A 22195-nucleotide genomic window follows, 5' to 3' on the forward strand; every position below is an offset into this window, starting at 1 on the left:
AGGCCATGTGAACTGAGCCAATCACTTTACTTCTCTAAGGCTCAGAATTGCAGCCATAAACTGGAGATAAAAACAATTTTCCTGTACAGCTTACAGAATTATCATAAAGTTCAAATAAGCTAATGAATATTACATTACTTTAATAAACTTTATCATAGTTTTCACAAATGTAAGCTATCATCATAATCTTGCTTCTTTTTAGTTTTGAGTTGTCAGGAATGGTGTGGTATTGCATAAATTTACAGCTGGATTGAGAAAGCTTGGGGGATGCCTGAATATCTATCTGGCCTTGACTCTGGGCCAAAAAATGAAAAGTGAGATTTATGGTGTGCTGCTTAGAGTCTGAATCTTCTCTGGTAATGCTCACACAGGATCTGCTTACTGATGGCTTTCACCTGGTATAACTGGTTAGACAGCCAGGCTGGACTATGTGAACAGAGGGGCAAAAAACCTTCTCTAAGGTTTCCTGAAGCTAAGATTCATTGTACACATCTTGGTGGTTCAACCAGGAGACAAAGAATGTCTTTGTATGCAGAAAGACCATAGAGTACTTGTGTCTGGATGTCCTCCTATGCTTCCCTATGCTCTTTTTCTTACTGCACAACATACTTTGCCTGTAAATAGAAGCCTTATGGGAGTTTGCTCTGTGAAGTCTTGTGAGTCATTTCAAATATTCAAACTTGTAAAATTTTTAAAGTTGTCAACAAAAATAATTCTAATTTTATATTATGAAGGAACTTTAATAACTATATATTTATACTATCTTACGTGGAAATGTTTTAGACATATGTGTGCTTATGTATATACTGTTATAAAGGTCAAAACCTGTTTTCATTAAAAAAATTTGATAGATAGCCTAATACACCAGAGGGCAGACAGCAGAAGCAAGAAGAACTACAATTCTGCAGCCTGTGGAAGGAAAACCGCATTCACCAAAAGACAGACAAAATGAAAAGGCAGAGGACTATGTACCAGATGAAGGAACAAGATAAAACCCCAGAAAAACAACTAAATGAAGTGGAGATAGGCAACCTTCCTGCAAAAGAATTCAGAATGATAGTGAAGATGATCCAGGACCTCGGAAAAAGAATGGAGGCAAAGATCGAGAAGATGCAAGAAATGTTTAACAAAGACCTAGAAGAATTAAAGAACAAGCACTTAAAAGAACTAAAAGACAAACAAACAGAGATGAACAATACAATAACTGAAATGAAATGTATACTTGAAGGAATGAATAGCAGAATAACTGAGGCAGAAAAATGGATAAGTGACCTAGAAGACAGATTGGTGGAATTTACTACCACGGAACAGAAAAAAGAAAAAAGAATGAAAAGAAATGAAGACAGCCTAAGAGACCTCTGGGACAACATTAAATGCAAAAACATTCGCATTATAGGGGTCTCAGAAGGAGAAGAGAGAGAGAAAGGACCTGAGAAAATATTTGAACAGATTATAGTTGAAAACTTCCCTAACATGGGAAAGGAAACAGTCACCCAAGCCCAGGAAGCACAGAGAATCCCAGGCAATATAAACCCAAACAGAAACACGCTGAGACACATAGTAATCAAACTGACAAAAATTAAAGACAAAGAAAAATTACTGAAAGCAATAATGGAAAAATGACAAATAACATACAAGGGAACTCCCATAAGGTTAACAGCTGATTTCTCAGCAGAAACTCTACAAGCCAGAAGGGAGTGGCACAATGTATTTAAAGTGATGAAAGGGAAGAACCTACAACCAAGATTACTCTACCCGGCAAGGATCTCTTTCAGATTTGACGGAGAAATCAAAAGCTTTACAGACAAGCAAAAGCTAAGAGAATTCAGCACCACCAAACCAGCTCTACAACAAATGCTAAAGGAAATTCTTTAAGTGGGAAACACAAGAGAAGAAAAGACCGTACAAAAACAAACCCATAACAGTTAAGAAAATGGTAATAGGAACATACATATTGAAAATTACCTTAAACATGAATGGATTAAATGCTCCAACCAGAAGACACAGGCTTGCTGAATGGATACGAAAACAAGACCCATATATATGCTGTCTACAAAAGACCCGCTTCAGACCTAGGGACACATACAGACTGAAAGTGAGGGGATGGAAAAAGATATTCCATGCTAATGGAAATCAAAAGAAAGCTGGAGTAGCAATACTCATCTCAGATAAAATAGACTTTAAAATAAAGAATGTTACAAGAGACAAGGAAGGACACTACATAATGATCAGAGGATCAATTCAAGAAGAAGATATAACAATTATAAATATATATGCACCCAACATAGAAGCACCTCAATATATAAGTCCACTGCTAACAGCTATAAAAAAGGAAATTGACAGTAACACAATAAAAGTGGGGGACTTTAACACCTCACTTACACCAGTGGACAGATCATTCAGACAGAAAATTAACTAGAGACACAAGCTTTAAATGACATAATAGAGCAGATAGATTTAATTGACATCTATATGACATTCCATCCAAAAACAGATTACACTTTCTTCTCAACTGCACATGGAACATTCTCCAGGATAGATTACATCTTGGGTCACAAATCAAGCCTCAGTAAATTTAAGAAAACTGAAATCATATCAAGCATCTTTTGTGACCACAACACTATGAGATTAGAATTACAGGAAAAAAAAGTAAAAAACACAAACACATTGAGGCTAAACAATACGTTCCTGAATAACCAAGAGATCACTGAAGAAATCAAAGAGGAAATCAAAAAATACCTAGAGACAAATAACAAAGAAAACACGACCATCAAAACCTATGGGATACAGCAAAAGGAGTTCTAAAAGGAAAGTTTATAGCAATATAATCCTACCTCAAGAAACAAGAAAAGTCTCAAATAAACAACCTAACCTTACACCTAAAGGAACTAGAGAAAGAAGAACAAACAAAACCCAAAGTTAGTAGAAGGAAAGAAATCATGAAGATCAGAGCAGAAATAAATGAAATAGAAATAAAGTAAACAGCGAAGATCAATAAAGTTAAAATCTGTTTTTTTGAGAAGATAAAATCGATAAACCTTTAGTTAGACTCATAAGAAAAAGAGAGAGAGGACTCAAATCAATAAAATTAGAAATGAAAAGGAGAAGTTACAGTGGACACCGCAGAAAACAGATCATCATAAGAGACTACTACAAGCAACTCTATGCCAATAAACTGGACAACCTGGAAGAAATGGACAAATTCTTAGCAAGGTATAATCTTCCAAGACTGAACCAGGAGGAAATAGAAAATATGAACAGACTAATCACTAGTAATGAAATTGAAACTGTGATCAAAAATCTTCCAACAAACAAAAGTCCAGGACCAGATGGCTTCACAGGTGAATTCTATCAAACATTAAGAGAAGAGCTAACACTTATCCTCCTCAAACTCTTCCGAAAAATTGTAGACGAAAGAACACTCCCAAACTCATTCTGAGGCCACCATCACCCTTATACCAAAACCAGACAGAGATATTACAAAAAAAGAAAATTACAGACCAAAAACACTGATGAATATAGATGCAAAAATACTCAACAAAACACTAGCAAACAGAATCCAACAACACATTAAAAGGATCATACACCATGATCAAGTGGGATTTATCCCAGGGATGCAAGGATTCTTCCATATATACAAATCAATCAATGTGATACACCATATTAACAAATTGAAGGATAAAAACCATATGATCATCTCAATAGATGCAGAAAAAGCTTTTGACAAAATTCAACACCCATTTATGATAAAAACTCTCCAGAAAGTGGGCACAGAGGGAAACTACCTCACCATAATAAAGGCCATATATGACAAATCCACAGCAAGCATCATTCTCAATGGTGAAAAACTGAAAGCATTTCCTCTAAGATCAGGAACAAAACTAGGATGTCCACTCTCACTGCTATTATTCAACATAGTTTTGGAAGTCCTAGCAATCAGAAAAGAAAAAGAAATAAAAGGAATACAAATTGGAAAAGAAGAAGTAAAACTGTCACTCTTTGCAGATAACATGATACGATACAGACAGAATCCTAAAGATGGCAACAGAAAACTACTAGAGCTAATCAATGAATTCTGTAAAGCTGCAGGATACAAAATTAATGCACAGAAATCTCTTGCATTCCTATACACTAAAAACAAAAGATCAGCAAGAGAAATTAAGGAAACAATCCCATTCACCATTGTAACAAAAAGAATAAAATACCTAGGAATAAACCTACCTAAGGAGTTAAAAAACCTGTACTCAGAAAACTGTAAGACACTGATGAAAGAAATCAAAGATGACACAAACAGATGGAGAGACATACCATGTTCTTAATTTGGAAGAAGCAACATTGTGAAAATGACTATACTACCCAAGGCAATCTACAGATTCAACACAATCGCTATCAAATTACAAGTAGCAGTTTTTACAGAACTAGAACAAAATATCTTAAAATTTGTATGGAGACACAAAAGACCCCAAATAGCCAAAGCAGTCTTGAGGGAAAAAAATGGAGCCGGAGGAATCAGACTCCCTGACTTCAGACTATACTACAAAGCTACAGTAATCAAGACAATATGGTACTGGCACAAAAACAGAAATATAGATCAATGGAACAGGACAGAAAGCCCAGAGGTAAACCCACACACCTATGGTCAACTAATCTATGACAAAGGAGGCAAGGATATACAATGGAGAAAAGTCACTCTTTTCAATAGTGGTGCTAGGAAAACTGGACAGCTATATGTAAAAGAATGAAACTAGAACACTCCCTAACATCATACACAAAAATACACTCAAAATGGATTAAAGACCTAAATGTAAGACCAGACAATATAAAACTCTTAGAGGAAAACATAGGAAGAACACTCTTTGACATAAATCAGAGCAAGTTCTTTTCTGATCCACCTCCTAGAGAAATGGAAATAAAAATAAAAATAAACAAATGGGACCTAATGAAACTTTAAAGCTTTTGCACAGCAAAGGAAACTACAAACAAGACGAAAAGACAACCCTCAGTACGGGAGTAAATATTTGCAAACGAATCAACAGACAAAGCATTAATCTCCAAAACATATAAACAGCTCATGCAGCTCAGTATTAAAAAACAAACAACTCAATCAAAAAATGGGCAGAAGACCTAAATAGACATTTCTCCAAAGAACACATACAGATTGCCAAGAGGCACATGAAAAGCTTCTCAACAGCACTAATTATTAGAGAAATGCAAATCAAAACTACGTTGAGGTTATCACCTCACACCAGTTAGAATGGGCATCATCAGAAAATCTACAAACAGCAAATGCTGGAGAGGGTGTGGAGAAAAGGGAACCCTCTTGCAGTGTTGGTGAGAATGTAAATTGATACAGCCACTAGGGAGAACAGTATGGAGGTTCCTTAAAAAACTAAAAATAGAATTACCATATGACCCAGCAATCCCACCACTGGGCATATACCCAGAGAAAACCATAATTCAAAAGGACACATGCACCCCAATGTTCATTGCAGCACTATTTACAGTAGCCAGGTCATGGAAGCAACCTAAATGCCCATCGACAGACAAATGGATAAAGAAGATGTGGTACATATATACAATGGAATATTACTCAGCCATAAAAAGGAACGAAATTGAGTCATCTGTTGAGACGTGGATGGATCTAGAGACTGTCATACAGAGTGAAGTAAGTCAGAAAGAGAAAAACAAATATCATCTATTAACATATATATGTGGAATCTAGAAAAATGGTACAGATGAACCAGTTTGCAAGGCAGAAATAGAGACACAGATATAGAGCAAAATGTATTGGACACCAAGAGGGGAAAGTGGCCGGGGAGGGGTGGTGGTGCTGGGATGAATTGGGAGATTGGGATTGACATATATACACTAATATGTATAAAGTAGATGACTAATAAGAACCTGCTGTTTAAAAAATAAAATAAAATTTAAAAAACTTGATAAATAATAAGAATACTTATATTCCTGCAAAGGAATATTTTAAAAAACACATTTTTCATCTCCAGGTGTGCTTCCATGTCAAAGAATTTAAAATTTCTGAGATTTTTCTTTAATGTAATTTTCATCACTTATAATATTAAAGAGATTTGATCTTTAAAAAGCAAAGATTTGCTCTGTTAAGCAAAGTATAACCAGATATAACATAAAACAGAGGATATAATTAAATGTAGTTTATATAATATATATTTAAATTATAGCATTAACTTGTACAGAAATTAAACTACTTTAATTATTAATACCTTTTTTTTGAGATCTGAGCCCATTTTAAGATAAAGTTTTGTCTGTTTTTGCAGGCTCATATCAAGAGAACTCTAGAAATGTGTACAATATTTCTTTCATACAATGAAAAGTGATAATATTTTGAGAGAAATAAAACTAGTTTTTATGGATTTGATACATATTCTAAATTTTAAAATTCAAAATAAAAGAAAAATGCATACACTAGCTACTTTAGTAAGTTCTTCTGTAAGTATCCAGTAAAATAAAGCCATTCATTTGTGCTTAGAATGTTTAGAAAATCTCCAAACAATTTTAGACAAAGTTCTGAATTTTTAAGATCACTTCTGCTTTTAGGAAACTGATAGTAAGTAGGAAAACTGGAAAAAAGTTTATTTTAATTTTTTCTCCTTCCAATTTTTAGTAGCAGTCTAATTAAAATTATTCAAAGGACAGAAGCCTACAAAGAAACTCTTAAAAGCAATAGATACTAATAATCTATGTACTGAGTTTTCAAAACTTTACAACAGAGGCTACTCAGTCGTGAAAGTTCATTTGTGTATAATTTTTACATAATTCAAAATTATATACAATTCAAAGTAGTTCAAAATTCTAAGTTCTATGTTGGAACATAATTTTTCATCATACTACTAGTAGTTCTCTATTCTCTCTTTGTATGAAAGCAAGCTTTGTCTCTATCTGAGTCTTATTCATTCAGAATGTCTGGGAATGGTACCTGCTCATCTCTGTTTTTCAGAATCTCTATAGATGATTCTGGTATACAGCTACTGCCTTAGATTTGACAGAATAACTGCACAATCAATATGTTTATCTTTAAAAAAAAGATTTTAAATCATTATTTCAAATACAATTTTAGAGTTATATAACTTTGGGTACCACTGACAAAGTGGAGAACACATTAATTCATTTTCTATTATTAAATAGGTTTACACAGTGGACATGCTCAAAAAATGTTTACTATGTGCCTGTGATGTTTGGAACACTGAAGGTGTTCTTTAAGGTAATACAAAACACACAAAGAAAGGTGAGATACAGTAATCTTTAGGAGGGTCACAAAGCATACTTTAAGCATCACAAAAGATTAAAATAAAGTATCAGTATTATGATTCAGAGTAGGTAGAACATTTGTATTTAGTTCAGGGAATATTAAAGTGGGAAGTATTTACATTAAGAATTGGCAGAGGAACTGTAAATCTCACAAGCAGAGACAAAGAAAAAACTTCAGGAAGGAACAAAGTAAGTTCAAGCATAAAGGTAGGAAAGTGTAGGGCTTGTTTAGGGAAGAAGGGAACTAAGACTGAAAAGGCAATGGGGGTTACAATATCAATGACCTTAATTGACAAGTGAGGTGATCTGTATTAATTTAAGGGCAATGGAGAGCTGCTCAATGGAATCGGAGCTGCACTTCAGGAATTTAAATGAGTAAGAGGCAGGGAATGTCTAACTAGAGTGATGGTAACAATAAGCAAGTGGTTCCACTGAGAGAGATGGCACAGATTTTACAGAGACAGAATCTAAGAGATTCCATCCATCCATTCTTTGAACAAATATTTATTGAATACTTACAATATGCCAGGCACTATGAATATAATCTGGACATGTTGAGCTTCACATGTTCGTGGTTCACTTGTTTGTTTTTAACTGTATTTCCAGAGCCCTACACTTATTTTATTGAGCACCTAACTACATTAAGCACTGTTGTCAGCACTGGTGATGCAGTGGCAAACAAGGGAGACAAAGCCCCTGACCTCATAGAGTTTACATTGTTTTAGAGAGAGACCAACAGTAAATATGTAAACAAATAAATTAGATGGTTTCACAAAGTGATAATGCAATGAAGCAAATGATATATAACAATGGGAGAGAGACCTGGGTCATCAATGACAACCTGTCTAAAGAAGGACCATTCATTTGAGCTAAGGTTTAAAGGACAATGGGGTCGATTTAAAAAAAATCTAAGGTGAAAGAGTTATAGCAGAGGGAATTAATGATAAATGCAAAGAGTATGAGAAAGGTACTTAAATAAATGACAATTAGCTGGGATGTATCAGAGAGAGAAAGTGTACGGGGTAGTTAGAGTGGAAGGCAGAGAGGTCAGATCATATATGTGCCTTTAGGCATAGTGAGAATTTTGGAATTTGTTCCAGTTGTAATGAAATCCACTGAGTGTGGTAAGCAGGTGAGTGATGTGATTTGTTTGATGCTTTGAGGAGACTTCTTGGGCTGGTGTGTGGAGAATAAATAACAGTGGGATAAGAGTGAAAGCAGGGAGACCAGAGATGAGGCACATGCAAGCAAGAGAGAGTGACGGCTTGGGGTAGCGATGATAGTGGTGATGACTGGATGTGTGATAATCTGGATACAGAGCCCACACGACTTGGATGTGGGGGTAAAGCAAAGGCGAGGAATCAAGCACAATCCCTAGGTTGGGTGAGGGTGTTGGCTACTAAGAGCGGGAAGATTTCCACTCCTTACTTCAATCACAGCAATTCCACTTTTACCAGTATACTGGGATTCTATGTATAAGGTTTTGTTTAACTAAAAATAGTTTGAAAACCACTGCCCTAGCGATTCAAGTATAGAGCTCAACAAAGTGATCAAGGTCAGAGGTACCTATGTGGGAAACATTGAAAGTTGAAGTTGGGTAGGGTAAAGGTAATCATCTAAGGAGAGGGGGAAAGGTGTGTAAAATGGATAGCAATTTAAGAAATTTGTACTTTTAGTAGGCTATGGTAAGGAAATGGGAAAAGCAAAGGAAAGGAAATGGTGACAAGGGTCAGAGAAGAAATTGGGACACAAATACAAAAGACCTAGTAGAAAGATGTTCAAGAAGGACAGAAAAATCATCAATCAAAAAGAATCAATAACCAAGGAGAATGAAGTATTTTGTTTTAAGGCAAAAAAGGTACCAGTCATCTTGAGGAGAAGAACAGAGATATGGGACCAAATCCAAATTGAAAGACATTCTGAAGAGTGACTATAGCAAATACAGCCTCTTCTTCCAAGCAATTTCAAAGAATGAGAAGAAGAAAATATAGTAATCTGAGGAATCATCAGGGGAGGTATATATACCTGAGGTCTTGGAAGAAACACACAAGAGACTAAGATTTTTAAAAAGAATGAATATAACTGATGGAACATACCAGAAGAAACAGAGTTTAGGGTTGTACAGTTGGCAAAGACATGGGGATATAACAATAGAAAGGAGGGAAAAAGAAAGGAATACTTCATCTGGCTCCTAGAAATTATAGCAGCAACAACAAAGGTAAGGCTCATTTCCAGAGCAAGGGAGGGAAATATCTGCTGTCTACTTATTACATTAATACTAACTCGTAAATCTATTAACAACTAATTTGTAAATATCATACAAGCCTACCTACACAGGTTGGATACTAAAGTAGAATAGAGAAGAGCAAAGACAATAAGAATTATAGTACACTGCAACACTCAAAGAAGCTCATTTTATTTCTATTGCAGAGATTAAGAAATTGTGAGATCAAGATTGACATATACACACTACTATATATAAAATAACTAATAAGAACCTACTGTACAGCACAGGATACTCTACTCAATACTCTGTAACTGCCTATATGGGAAAAGAATCTAAAAAAAGTGGATACATGTATATGTATCACTGATTCACTTTCCTGTACACCTGAAACTAACACAACATTGTAAATCAAATATACTCCAATAAAAAATTTTAAAAAATAAAATTTAAAAAAACCTAAAATTCATTCAGTTAGGCAACCTGCCCAAGTCAATAGAAAATTAAAAATAAGAATACTAACCTAGAGCTGTCTGACTTCAAAACCTATGCTCTTTATACTTCACACCGCACAGAAGCACACTTTTAGGTTAGGTATGCAAATATGGAGTGTTTGCAAAATAAAATTGTAATTATCAGCAAAATACATATTTTGAAATGAACCAGTAATCACCTATTAGAGGCAAAAGTTCCAAACAATGAAGTTATGAATTTGTTTCTGCTCTTGACCAGTAGGTTCTAGAAGTAAAGTCTCATATTCTTCTTTACGCCCCTGAAAGATTAAGTGGGAAAGATACAAACAGTTTTGAATAGGGGGTGACCAACATTAAAGTAAAACAGTGTGAAGAGACAGGAAACTGACAGCAAAAACCTATTTTTTATCTTAAAACATATTTTCTATGCTCAGAAAACTAGCTGCCAACACATAAGGAACTGTCTGGCAATTCTTATGACTAAGCACGTCTGCTCAGGGCCATTTCTCACATGGGATAGTTTCCAAGAGACACTATGAATCAAAACTAGTGATCCATGAATTCCAGATTTCCATAGCATTTTTCTAATAAAAGACGCAATATTATTCAAATTGGAACATGAAACATCTGAGAAAAATCTGTTATCTCAGCTAAAATAAAACTATTACCTCGCAAAGGTACATATACAGTAGTCCCCATACGTTCCAAGACTCTCAGGGGATGCCTGAAACTGTATAGCGTACTGAGCCTTATGTATACCATGTTTTTTCCTATATGTACGCATCTATGGTAAAGTTAAAATCGGGCACAAGAAGAGATTACTGACAATAACTAATAAAACAATTATAACAATATACTGTAATAAAAGTTATGTGAATGTGGTCTTTTTTTCTCTCTCTCATGGTACAAATTTAATGCCTTTTTCATCTTAACTAACACTTATCATGTACTATGGCTGTAACTTTTGCAGTCTGAGGTGCAACAGCAAAATCAGCATGAATTTCTTTCTCCTTCTTCACAATTTTACGGATAGAAGATTCATTTTTACCATTGATCTTAGCAACCTCAGCAGAAGATTTTTTTCTTTCTTTATTAAATAGAGAGATTTCACCTCTTCATTAAAGGAAGCACTTTAAAGTTTCTCTTTGGCATATCTGAATTGACAGCATCACTACTTGTGTGCTTTGGGGCCATTATTAAGTAAAGTAAGGGTTACTTGAACACAAGCACTGCAGTACCCTGAGTGTCAACCTGATAGCCGAGACCCCATAAGTGATGGGATATGGCCGGATACAGTGGACAAAATGATTCACGACTGGGCAAGATAAAGCAGGATGGCACGAGACTTCATCACACAGGACTACTAACTGGACACATATTACTGCATGGGTGAAGAATATAAAATAGAATTTTCTAAATAATGACAGTTGTGCCCCAAAAGATCAATGGCAAAATACACAAATAGAAAACCCACGTAAATTAGTTCAGCTTTGCCCCTCTGGTGAAGTGCAATTTAATTAATTAACTGACTTTATGACTCAGAAAGGTTTTTTTGAGCACTTGCCATGTATCTAGCACTGTCTTAGATGATGGCAAGGTAAAAAGACTAAATTATGATCCATGCCTTTAAGGAGCTTAAAAACTAGCAAAGAAAGATTGATTTGCAAAGAATTAAGTACATTAAAGTGTTAAAAATACTGTGAAAGATACATGTGCAGTCTACAGCTGAGGCACAAAGGAAGGCACGTTTGGTTCTACCTGGGGAGGAAGAAACACAGATTCAGAAAATGATTTCTAGAAGATAGCACACTTCTGAACCTTGAAAGTCGAGAAGATATTTATCAGGAAAGGGTATTTTATGCAGCCTGAACAATGTGAGCAAAGGTAGGGATTTGTGAAATAGCATGGCTTGTTTGGGAAACCAACAATAGTTCAGGAAATTGAGATGCAGGGTGACAAGATATAGAGTTGTCACCAGGGGTCAGGTCGTAGAAGACTTCGTGTCATGCTAGAAAATTTGGATTATATCCCATAGGCATTTTGTAGCCACTGAAGGAGACTGACATGTTCAGATTCTATTTTTGAAAGATCACTTTGATGATAGTACAAAAAAGAAGGAAGATGGAGAAGAGGTAAGCCAAATTGGAGGTTACTGCAGTAGCTCAGGTGAGATGACGGATTGAGCAAAGGCAATAACAATATAATGATGCAGAGGTGAAGGATCTGCGAGACATTTAGAAAGTAGAGTTGGGACAGAAAAGATTTTAGGATACCTCCTAGTTTTCTGAAGCAGAAACTGGATGATGCCATTTGTAAATACAAAGGGAAGATTCAGGAGATATAATAACAAGCTTAGTTTAGTGCTATGGACCTATCTGGGTGGAGATAACCAGGAGAACCTCAAGCTACAAAAATTTAATGGGCTCTTACTTTTAGAGATTATTGAAGCCACAAAAGTGTACATGAGATGAAACAGGTTAAATTTCAACAATTTTGAGGCTGTCACATCATACATAAACTTATTAAAGACTATTTCTAAACTCAGAGCACATATACCTATAAGTTCTCAATAAATACAAAATAAATAGATTGATAAGTTATAGACTGTTTATATGAAAACAGTTATCTGTGGCTGCGAATGAGATCATTCCTTAGTGGCTAAAAGTTTTTTCTAATAAATATTCTGATAATGCCACTCTGATGAGAGGATAATATGAACCCCTGCGCAAATGCTTTAGAGTCAATCTTTACAGTACATTCTTTACAAAGGTAATATTGGTTATTCCTGAAAGATATACACAAATGAAATCCTTTCCTTCAAAGATTTTACAAGGCAGATATGAAATCTGAGCACATATGGCTTGAAAAATATTTCCATAACTCAGCTAGATACACATTATAAACAAATATATATGACAAAAACATCACCTGAAGAAAAACAGCATACAATCTCAGTTAAAATGAATAAATGCTCAGTATATCCACAAGAAAAGAAGAGTAAAAATCTGGCGGAATGAACCAGAGACATCTTCCTGGAGAAGGCAAGTTTTAACCAGATTTATAAAATTATAAATTTTCTACAAAACAGAATAATGATCAAAGGCAAACAGGAAGGAACCAAAAGTTCTTCCATGAGAAACAGCAAAATGACTATTATACATAACTAGAGGGTTGGGAAGGACCAGGTGAATGAAGATTCTTTGAAACTAGGCTGACAAGTTTTCTCTGCTATGATAGGGTATCAGCAGAAACTCTCAAAAAGGAAGACGATAAAAGTTTTAATTATAAATTCACATGATTCTCATTTTTTTTTTGCACCATAACATCAGACAACAAATGAAACTAATATGTTTTCAGTTTAAGTACAAACTTAAACAAAGCTAGTGTTTAAAGAGTTTCTAATGTAGTTATTCTTGGCATGGATATATAGGGCATCTCAAAACTTAAATTCTGGTAATATCAATATGCCCATCATTCAGAATCTGTCAAACTTGAAAGCAACATCCTTTTCCCTAAAAGAAGCATCTGCTTATCCTTATGTTCCTTCAAATCTGTGGCAGGAAAAGCAAGCATAGCTTTATGTATACAACTCTGAACTGCTTAGTGTTAAGCTATGGAATATTGTCAGTAAATATTATGGCAAAGTTGCTCATGGACAATTAAACACTTAAGACATTTTAGGCTTTAGAAAACCCAAACTATCTTTGTTAATCTCCAACTTATAATCTTTAGGCCCAAATGTCCAAAAGCCAAATGACACAGTTGTCAAAAAACAATGTATCCACTCATCATTCTTTCTTTAACAGTCAACCTCACTGCTGTGAATACCGTCAGAAAGTCCAGCTTAGAAACTCACTAGATGAGCAATTACAAGATGCAAGTTCTAATCTGGCTCCTCTTTGAATTTGTGGTGCAACCCTGGACAAGACAATTTCTGAGACTTTGGTTCAGTTTGGTTTTCTTCCATAAATTTAGGAACTTGAACTAAATGATTAAGATAACTTTAGCCATAAAATATCATGATTTTTCCCATCCTTTAGCCCAATATCACCATTTCCTCTATATATAGCCTTTTATTTGCATTTTTATTTTCTATATCATCATATCATAGAGGTCGTTATGAACCAGTTTCCTTACTCATTTTCCTTCCAAAATCTCCACACCCAGACTTATCCCACATATACCATAACTCTCATATTCTCTTTTTTCTTCTACTCTTTTTTGAACCTTGAGTGCAGAGTTGAGTTAATCACAGTATTCTTTTCATAACCCCATTATCTACCCATGACCATTAGCTGTGAAAGACCTGCTCTTATTTGTTTATTTTCGTTGTTTTCCTCTTCATTCCCACTCGCTCTCTCATTCCCCTTCATTTTGTAGGTTCACATTAAAATGATATATCCATGGATATATACATATACTGGTAAAACATACATTGTTATTTGCATGTATGTGTTTTTGTTCTATAGATCCATACCTCTTTTCACTTTCTTAATATAAACCTTGTTTCCTAGATCTACCTATGCTGCTGTTTCTACATCTTTACATGTAAATACATGTTTCTAAATGATGCACAGTATTCCATGGGATGCAATTACCACATTTTACTATCCATTTCCTTAGTGACAGACACCTAGGCCACCTATAATTCCCTACTTCTACAAATAGTCTACTTGTAGACAATCACTAGACATAATCACTAACTTGAAATTAGGGCATACTATTTCTGGAAATGTTTTTATTTAATTCTTTAATAGCATATGCACATGCACACACAGACTATATATACGAATATGTGTATAAATATATATGTACACACACATACTTTTAAATTCTTTTACTATATATGACAATATGAATATATAACTAAATATATATATATAACTAAAACATACATATACATAATCAATACACATTATTGATTAAAACATTTGAAATGTATATGAATTGCATAATACTGCAGTCTTCTTTTGTACCTTGTTATTACACTCCACATTATATTTTTGACATTGATAACTGGGTCTGATGTAGTATCTCATTATTTAACTTGCATTTTCCTGACTGCTATGACTTCTGAAATGTTTGTTCATATCCTTTGCCCAATAGTCTATGGATTTTTATTTTTATTGATGCTTAGGTAATGTATCCTCAACACTAATATGCTGTCAGTTATGTGCATTGCAAATGTCTTCTCACAGACTGTGGGTTGCCTTTTCATTTGACTTATATTAATTTTTATAACAGAAGTTTTACATTTTAACATACTCAAATATATCAATCTTTTCCTTTTTGGCTTGCATTTAAATTTTGATTAAGAAGTACTTCCCTAGCAAAATTTATTAAAGGGAGATTTTCAGATATTTTAAAATCTGCAAAGCTTTTGATTTTTACATTTACTTATTTAATCCATAAAACCACGTAAATGCCTAAATGTGAAAAGCAAAACTTCACACTTTTTTTCCCATAGATAGCAACAATTCCTAACATGATTGTTTCCCTACTGATTTATAATGCCACTTCTGTCATGTACTAAACTATACATATATTCTTCCTTCTGTTCTATGTTGCCAAACTCAAGTTCTTGTAAATAACATTGCATTTTATTCTTCTATAGAATTGTTTTCATAAATGACACTTTACCATTTCATGATGTTAGGATTAGATTATCAAGTTTCTCTCTCACACACATACACACACACACTATAGGGGTTTTGATATGAACTCTATTAAGACTGATTTTAAAAATGTGGGAAGACTTATTCTCATTAGAGAATTTAATGTTCCCAACCAACTAAATTTTCCATTTAGTTCATCTGTATATCTTGTATTTCCTTGCTGAGACTTTCCTTTCCTTGTTGGGAATGTTTTTCATTTGTTTCAAGCTTATTCATAATTTCTCATTAATGCATTTTATGATGGCTGTTTAAAATTTTTGTTACATAATTTTAACATCTCTGTCATCTAAGTGTTGGGTCGACTGATTGTCTTTTTCATGTGAATTGAGATTTTCCTGATTCTTGGCATGATGAGTGACTTTGATAGAAACCTAACAAATAAGTTTTAGATTATTTTAGTTTATCTCCTCCGATTCCTTTCTTTTGGGGGAATAAGGTGCTGTCTTTTACTGCGAGGTAGAGGTAGAAGTCCAAACTCCCTACTAGGCCTTTCTAGGATGGGTACAGGTGGGTCCATAGTTTTTTTCCTTTGGTACCTGGCTAGAGTAGAGAGATTGCTCAAAGTTTTTTGTCATGCTTGGCTTCTCCTTTCCTGGTCCTTTGGCTAGAGGGAGAAAGTCTCTGTTGGCACTTTTCTTTTTTGGTCTGTGCCTTGTTGGTATTGTCAGATTGCTGGCTTCTCCTGTTCCAACTCTGGGATATATGGGGCAAAAAAGCAAAAACAAAACTCAAATCAAAAAGTCAAGGGAACTGACCACAGTGTCATTCCTTGGCTCCTGAGGCACCTAGCCAATCTGCTTTCTTCTCTCCACCTTTCGGTTTTCCTATGTTTGTTTTGTAGTTATGTCCTGGGGTTTTAGTTGTTCTTAGCAGGAGGAACAGGCGAAAGCACTGATCCATCTTCTCACCATTGATTTTTAATAATAATGTTTACTATAACTCAACACCTAGTTAAACCTTTTTTTTCTCTTTAGTTACTAAGGTTATTATTTCTAACATTTTTCAGAACATGTACACTCATAAACTACTTTGGGTATTTAACTGATATCCAGCTGGAACGAGTCTCCCTGCTTCCATGTTTTGCCTCTCTACAAGTCTATTTTCAATACAGCAGTCAGAGTGATCAATCCCATTAAAATATAAATCAGATCATGTCAATCTTCTGTTAAAACCTATTTCTATTTCATCCATAGTAAAAAATCAAAGTCCTCACAATGGCCTACAAGGCCCCATATCACCTTGTTTCCTACCATCTGTAACATTTCTGACCTTATCTCCTACTACCCTCTTCCTACTTTACTGTGTTCCAGATATACTAGTGTGAGAAACTGTAAAAGTGGTCCAAAATTCTTCCCTCTCTTATTCACATCTTTGCAACATGATGTTGAAAATCTTCCCATCAAAAGGGGTATCTTTTTCCCTATCCTTTGAATTTGGGTTGACCATGTGACTTGCTTTGCCATGAGAAATTACCAAAAATCGGGTTGGCTAAAAGGTTCGTTCAGTTTTTTCCATAAGATGGCTCTAGTAACACTTAGTTGTCTTTAACTTCATTTGAAACAATTTTATTAGATTGTATGTGACAGCTGTCGTATCAGTGTGCATTTAAAAAAATACATCAAAATTGGTGAATTTTTGTGTAGCCGTTTTAATATTGAAGACGGAAGGAAAAAAGCAACATTTGTGGCATATTATGCTTTATTTATTTCATAAAAGATAAAAACGGAACACAAAAAAGATTTGTGCAGTGTATGGAGAAGGTGCTGTGACTGACTGAACATGTCAAACGTGGTTTGCAAAGTTTCGTGCTGGAGATTTCTTGCTGGGCAATCCTCCACGGTCAGGTAGACCAGTTGAAGTTGATAGAGATCAAATCGAGACATTAAGTGAGAACGATCAATGTTATACCACTCAGGAGATAGCCAAAATACTCAAAATATCCAAATCAAGCATTGAAAATCATTTGCACCAGCTTGGTTATGTTCATCACTTTGATGTTTGGGTTCCACATAAGTGGAAAAAACCTTGACCATATTTCCACATGCAATTCTCTACTTAAAAGTAATGAAAATGTTCCATTTTTAAAACAAATTGTGATGGGTGATGAAAAGTGGACACTGCACAATAATGTGGAATGGAAGAGATCATGGGGCAAGTGAAATGAACCACCATCAACCACACCAAAGGCCGGTCTTCATCCAAAGAAGGTGATGTTGTGTATATGGTAGGATTGGAAGGGAGTCCTCTATTATGAGCTCCTTCCGGAAAACCAAACAATTAATTCCAATAAGTATTGCTCCCAGTTAGACCAACTGAAAGCAGTACTCGATGAAAAGCGTCCAGAATTAGTCAACAGAAAATGTATAATCTTCCATCAAGATAATGCAAGACTGCTTGTTTCTTTGATGACCAGGCAAAAAACAGTTACAGCTTGGCTGGGAAGTTCTGATTCATCCGCCATATTCGCCAGACATTGCATCTTCAGATTTCCATTTATTTCAGTCTTTACAAAATTCTCTTAATGGAATGAATTTCAATTCCCTGGAAGACTGTAAAAGACATCTGGAATAGTTCTTTGCTCAAAAAGATAAAAAGTTTTAGGAAGATGGAATTATGAAGCTGCCTGAAAAACGGCAGAAGGTAGTGGAACAAAAGGGTGAATACGTTGTTCAATAAAGTTTTGGTGAAAATGAAAAATGTGTCTTTTATTCTTATTTAAAAACCAAAGGCACTTTTTGGTAAACCCCATATGATCCAAGAGAGACTTGGAAAGTATTTGTACATTGGGATTTGCTCTCTTGCTATTCTGGGGAATGGCCAAGTGAAGAAGTAAGATGTGCCTTGTTGACCTGGTGAAGAGACTGCCAACTGCCAGACAGGTTTATCATCTGCTGCCAACTACCAGACCATGCTGCTAGCAGACCGACCAGCTGGCTAGAGACAAATAGACAAGTTCAGTAGATATCAGCCCTGCAGGCCCAGACCAGAAAACCTGTTCTCTTCTCTCCCAAATCATAACCTAAATAAGTTATTGCTTTGAGTCACCAAGTTTTGCAATGGTTTGTTACTCAGCAATAGATGAGAGGCATCTAGCTTCCTCGCTGTTCCCCAAGCACATTTCCACCTCTGCAATGGCAAGTTCTTTACTCTAGACACTTTCCCTGTATTGCATGGATTATCTGTTCACATCCTTCAAGTCTTTGTTCAAATCTCAACCTCTTAGGGAGGCTTACTTTGAATACTCTATTAAAAATAAACTGCAACTTCACCACTGCCCCTAGCACTCCAGATCTCTCATCCTGATCTTTTGCTTTGTTTTGTTCTTCTCTAGCACTAATTGTCTCCTAACCTACTGAGATATTGTGTTTATTGTCTGCTTGCTCCTGCTGGATGTAAGTTCCAAAAGGACAGAAGTCTTCAACTGTATTATACATTGATATACCCCAGGTGTATAGCCTGGCAATAGGAGATGCTTGCTAGATATTCATTAAATAAATGGATTCAATGTTTCAGAGATGTCTGTTAGATCAAGTTGTTAATCACATAAATCACATCTTCTATATCTATCAGTCACTTAAAGAGTTAAAATCCTTACTATGATTATGGACTTGTTCTGCCATGCCTTATATTTCTGTCAGTTTATGCTTTAGGGTCTAGTGTTTTTATCATAAAACAATTTTAAAAGGAAGTTTTAAAAAATGTATAACAAAACATTCAACCAAGTTGGCCTTTCTTTTAAATGTCTTAATTAGATAAGATTCACTTTAATTTCTTTAGTAGTACTAAAATTTTATTTAATAATAACAATAAATAATAACATCCAAGACTAACTTACGGCTAACTATTATGTATTTACTGTTCTACAACTGCTCTAATTGTAACGTTCAATGAAGAAGTAGCCTTTTTCACAATGGAAAGTGAATAAGAATTTAACAAATAAATATAGCACATCCATATAATAGTATACTATATAATGTTATGGTTGATAATATTGATATGATATTCATATAATCTATAAGAAAAAACAATTAGGCTATTAGACAGTGTGTATATCATCCCCCCTTTTTTAAACTAAAATACTTAAATACACAAACCTAAGTTATACATTTAAAAAGTTAATAATAGTTAACTCTAAATAATGGAATTATGAGATTTTTATTTTCCACTTAAAAAGAGTTGTATAATAAAGAATTTGGTCTTTGTCTAAGTTTCTAAGATGGAGAATATAAACCCTTGGAATTTCCCAAGTAATAGCCGTATCTTTGTTATTCATGGTAGGCACTTGGGACTACCCCTAAGTTTATGCTAATGAAGTGACTCACGGTAGGCCCCATGTAATTAGAGGGTTGGAGCTTTGAGCCACGTGATATAGGCCCAACCTCCTGACTCTCAGGGAGGGAAGGAGGTCTGGAGACTAAGTTCAATCAAGTGATCAATGATTCATTCGATCAGTCATAATACTTAAAATTCAGCTTATTCATATAAGGTTTTGCTCTATGATGCAGTCATTATAAATACCATTTAATTGTAATATAAATTTATTTACATTGAATATAAGTCAAATGCACATAATGAAACCCCAATAAAAACTCAGGACACTGAGGCTTAGGCGAGATTCCCGGCTAGTGAACACACTGCTGTGCCAGGATGTTGACACACCCTGATTCCATGGGCAGAGGACACAGAAGCTCTGCTTTTGGGACCTTCCTAGATCTCACCCAGTTACGTCTCTTCTTTTGGCTGGTTTTGATTTATGTCCTTTATAATAAAATTTTAATCACAAGTATGGTGCTTTCCTGAGTTTTCTGAGCCATTTTCAAGAACTATTGAGCCTGGGGGTTAGTGAGAACACCCACATTTGTATTCAATTGGTCAGAGGTATGAGTGGCCTGGGGACCCCTGAACTTGTGGCTGGCATCTGAGTGAGTGTAGTCACATTGGGGATTGTGCTCTTAACCTGTGGAGTCTGTAATAACTTACTGTCAGAATTGTACTGCAATTTGATATATTTTCATACTATCTAAAGTATTTTTATAATGAACTTCCATTACTATTATAATTTAAAAAGCCACTTCTATTTTGAAAAAAAGAGGAAGAAGATCTTGCAATTATATAAATCATTAGTATTTTAAATTGCAAAATCAATAACTTTGAAAGAAATAAGAAGAACTAAATAAGAGCCAACAAGTAAAAATGTCTAGGGGAAAAGAAGGTAAATTTATTAAATTAAATTTAAAAGTTCATGAAGGTAATAAGATAAAAATATGAAAACTGGTATATAAAATTTTGTAAAATAAAAAATAATTTCGTGAAATAAGTTTTCCTTCAAAACAAAACCAATATAATGCATTTGCAGGGCAAAATACATGATGGTGGGAAAAATAAATAGCAAGGTTCATTTAACAAACAGTAACTTACAATTTTTGTAAAATATAAATTTACATTACAATTTAAAGATATTTCTACATGACAGAATCACAGCAAAAAACCTTATATGATTAAGCTTCTGAATTTTAAGTATTATGACTAAGGGGAATGAAATGTGAAAAAATGTTTTTTTTGTCATTTAGAGTTTTTCCCGTGAAGTCTATTGATGCAATGATTTTTAAACCACTGGACCATAATATAGACATACAGTATTAAGTTGCCTGGTTTTTAAAAATGCCTTATTGGCTGCCTTCTCCTCCCCTTCCCTATCTCACTTCCCCACTCCTCTCCTGGTATTACCTCTACTGGTATTACCTCTAAATAAACTACGTGCTTTCAAACTCTTAGGGTCTGCTTATGGGAGAATATAAAGAAAGATATGTGTAGAAAAAATTTTTAAGAGGACTGATTTTCTTTCTTTCTTTTTTTTTTTTTTGAGCTCTAAAATCCATATAAACATTTATTCTGCCCCTGCCTGGGGGTGGGGAAGAGGAGATCCGGGAATTGGGGATCTGTGGGCCATTACAGACAGCCCCCGGAGGTGGGCAGGGCTCTGGTGGGAAGACAGTGTCCAGAGGCCAATGGGCCCTGGGGTGTTCAGAAGGCAAGGCCCTGGGGGCTGATGGAGGGGCTGGCTTGGTTCCCAGAAGTCCCAGGAAGAGGACTGACTTTCTTCCATAAGCACTAGTTTTGCCATCATGGAACAGCCCTTCACATATATGTATTACAGTTGTTGCCTGACTGATAGTCTTGATTTCAGTTTCTTCTTGTCCCAAAAGATCATGCACACAAGAAGCTACTGACAGCAGCTTAAAAGGGAGGAAAAAATAAAAACACTCACGGGAAAAATTATGACACCAGTGCTTCCCCTGAAGAAAAGTAATTATTAATAAAATAACAAAAATCATTTCTGAAAATACCTTAGTTGTTTTCGGAGTTGCTCGATTTCCACATTTTGTTCAGTTACTGTTTTCAAAAAGTGTTGATTAGTCTGCCAAAAGAAAAAAAATAGAAACATTCAGTATCAGATCATTTAAAACTGTATCTTTAAAGACTAACTACAGGGTATATGAGTAGAAAAAAATGAAGTGAAGTCATGATAATAATTAGAT

The 22195-nt window shown here is 34.9% G+C and overlaps 1 protein-coding gene across 1 annotated transcript in view; it reads right to left on the reverse strand.

The window, feature by feature from the left end:
- The window catches only part of SCLT1 (sodium channel and clathrin linker 1), a 199433-nt gene that overhangs the window by 133218 nt on the left and 44020 nt on the right, over positions 1–22195 (reverse strand). Inside the window, 1 exon segment of the mRNA XM_065877281.1 lies at positions 22004–22074. Coding sequence (XP_065733353.1) covers positions 22004–22074 — 71 coding nt within the window.

Source organism: Phocoena phocoena, chromosome 5 (assembly GCF_963924675.1).
Source record: "Phocoena phocoena chromosome 5, mPhoPho1.1, whole genome shotgun sequence".
Taxonomy (NCBI): domain Eukaryota; kingdom Metazoa; phylum Chordata; class Mammalia; order Artiodactyla; family Phocoenidae; genus Phocoena; species Phocoena phocoena.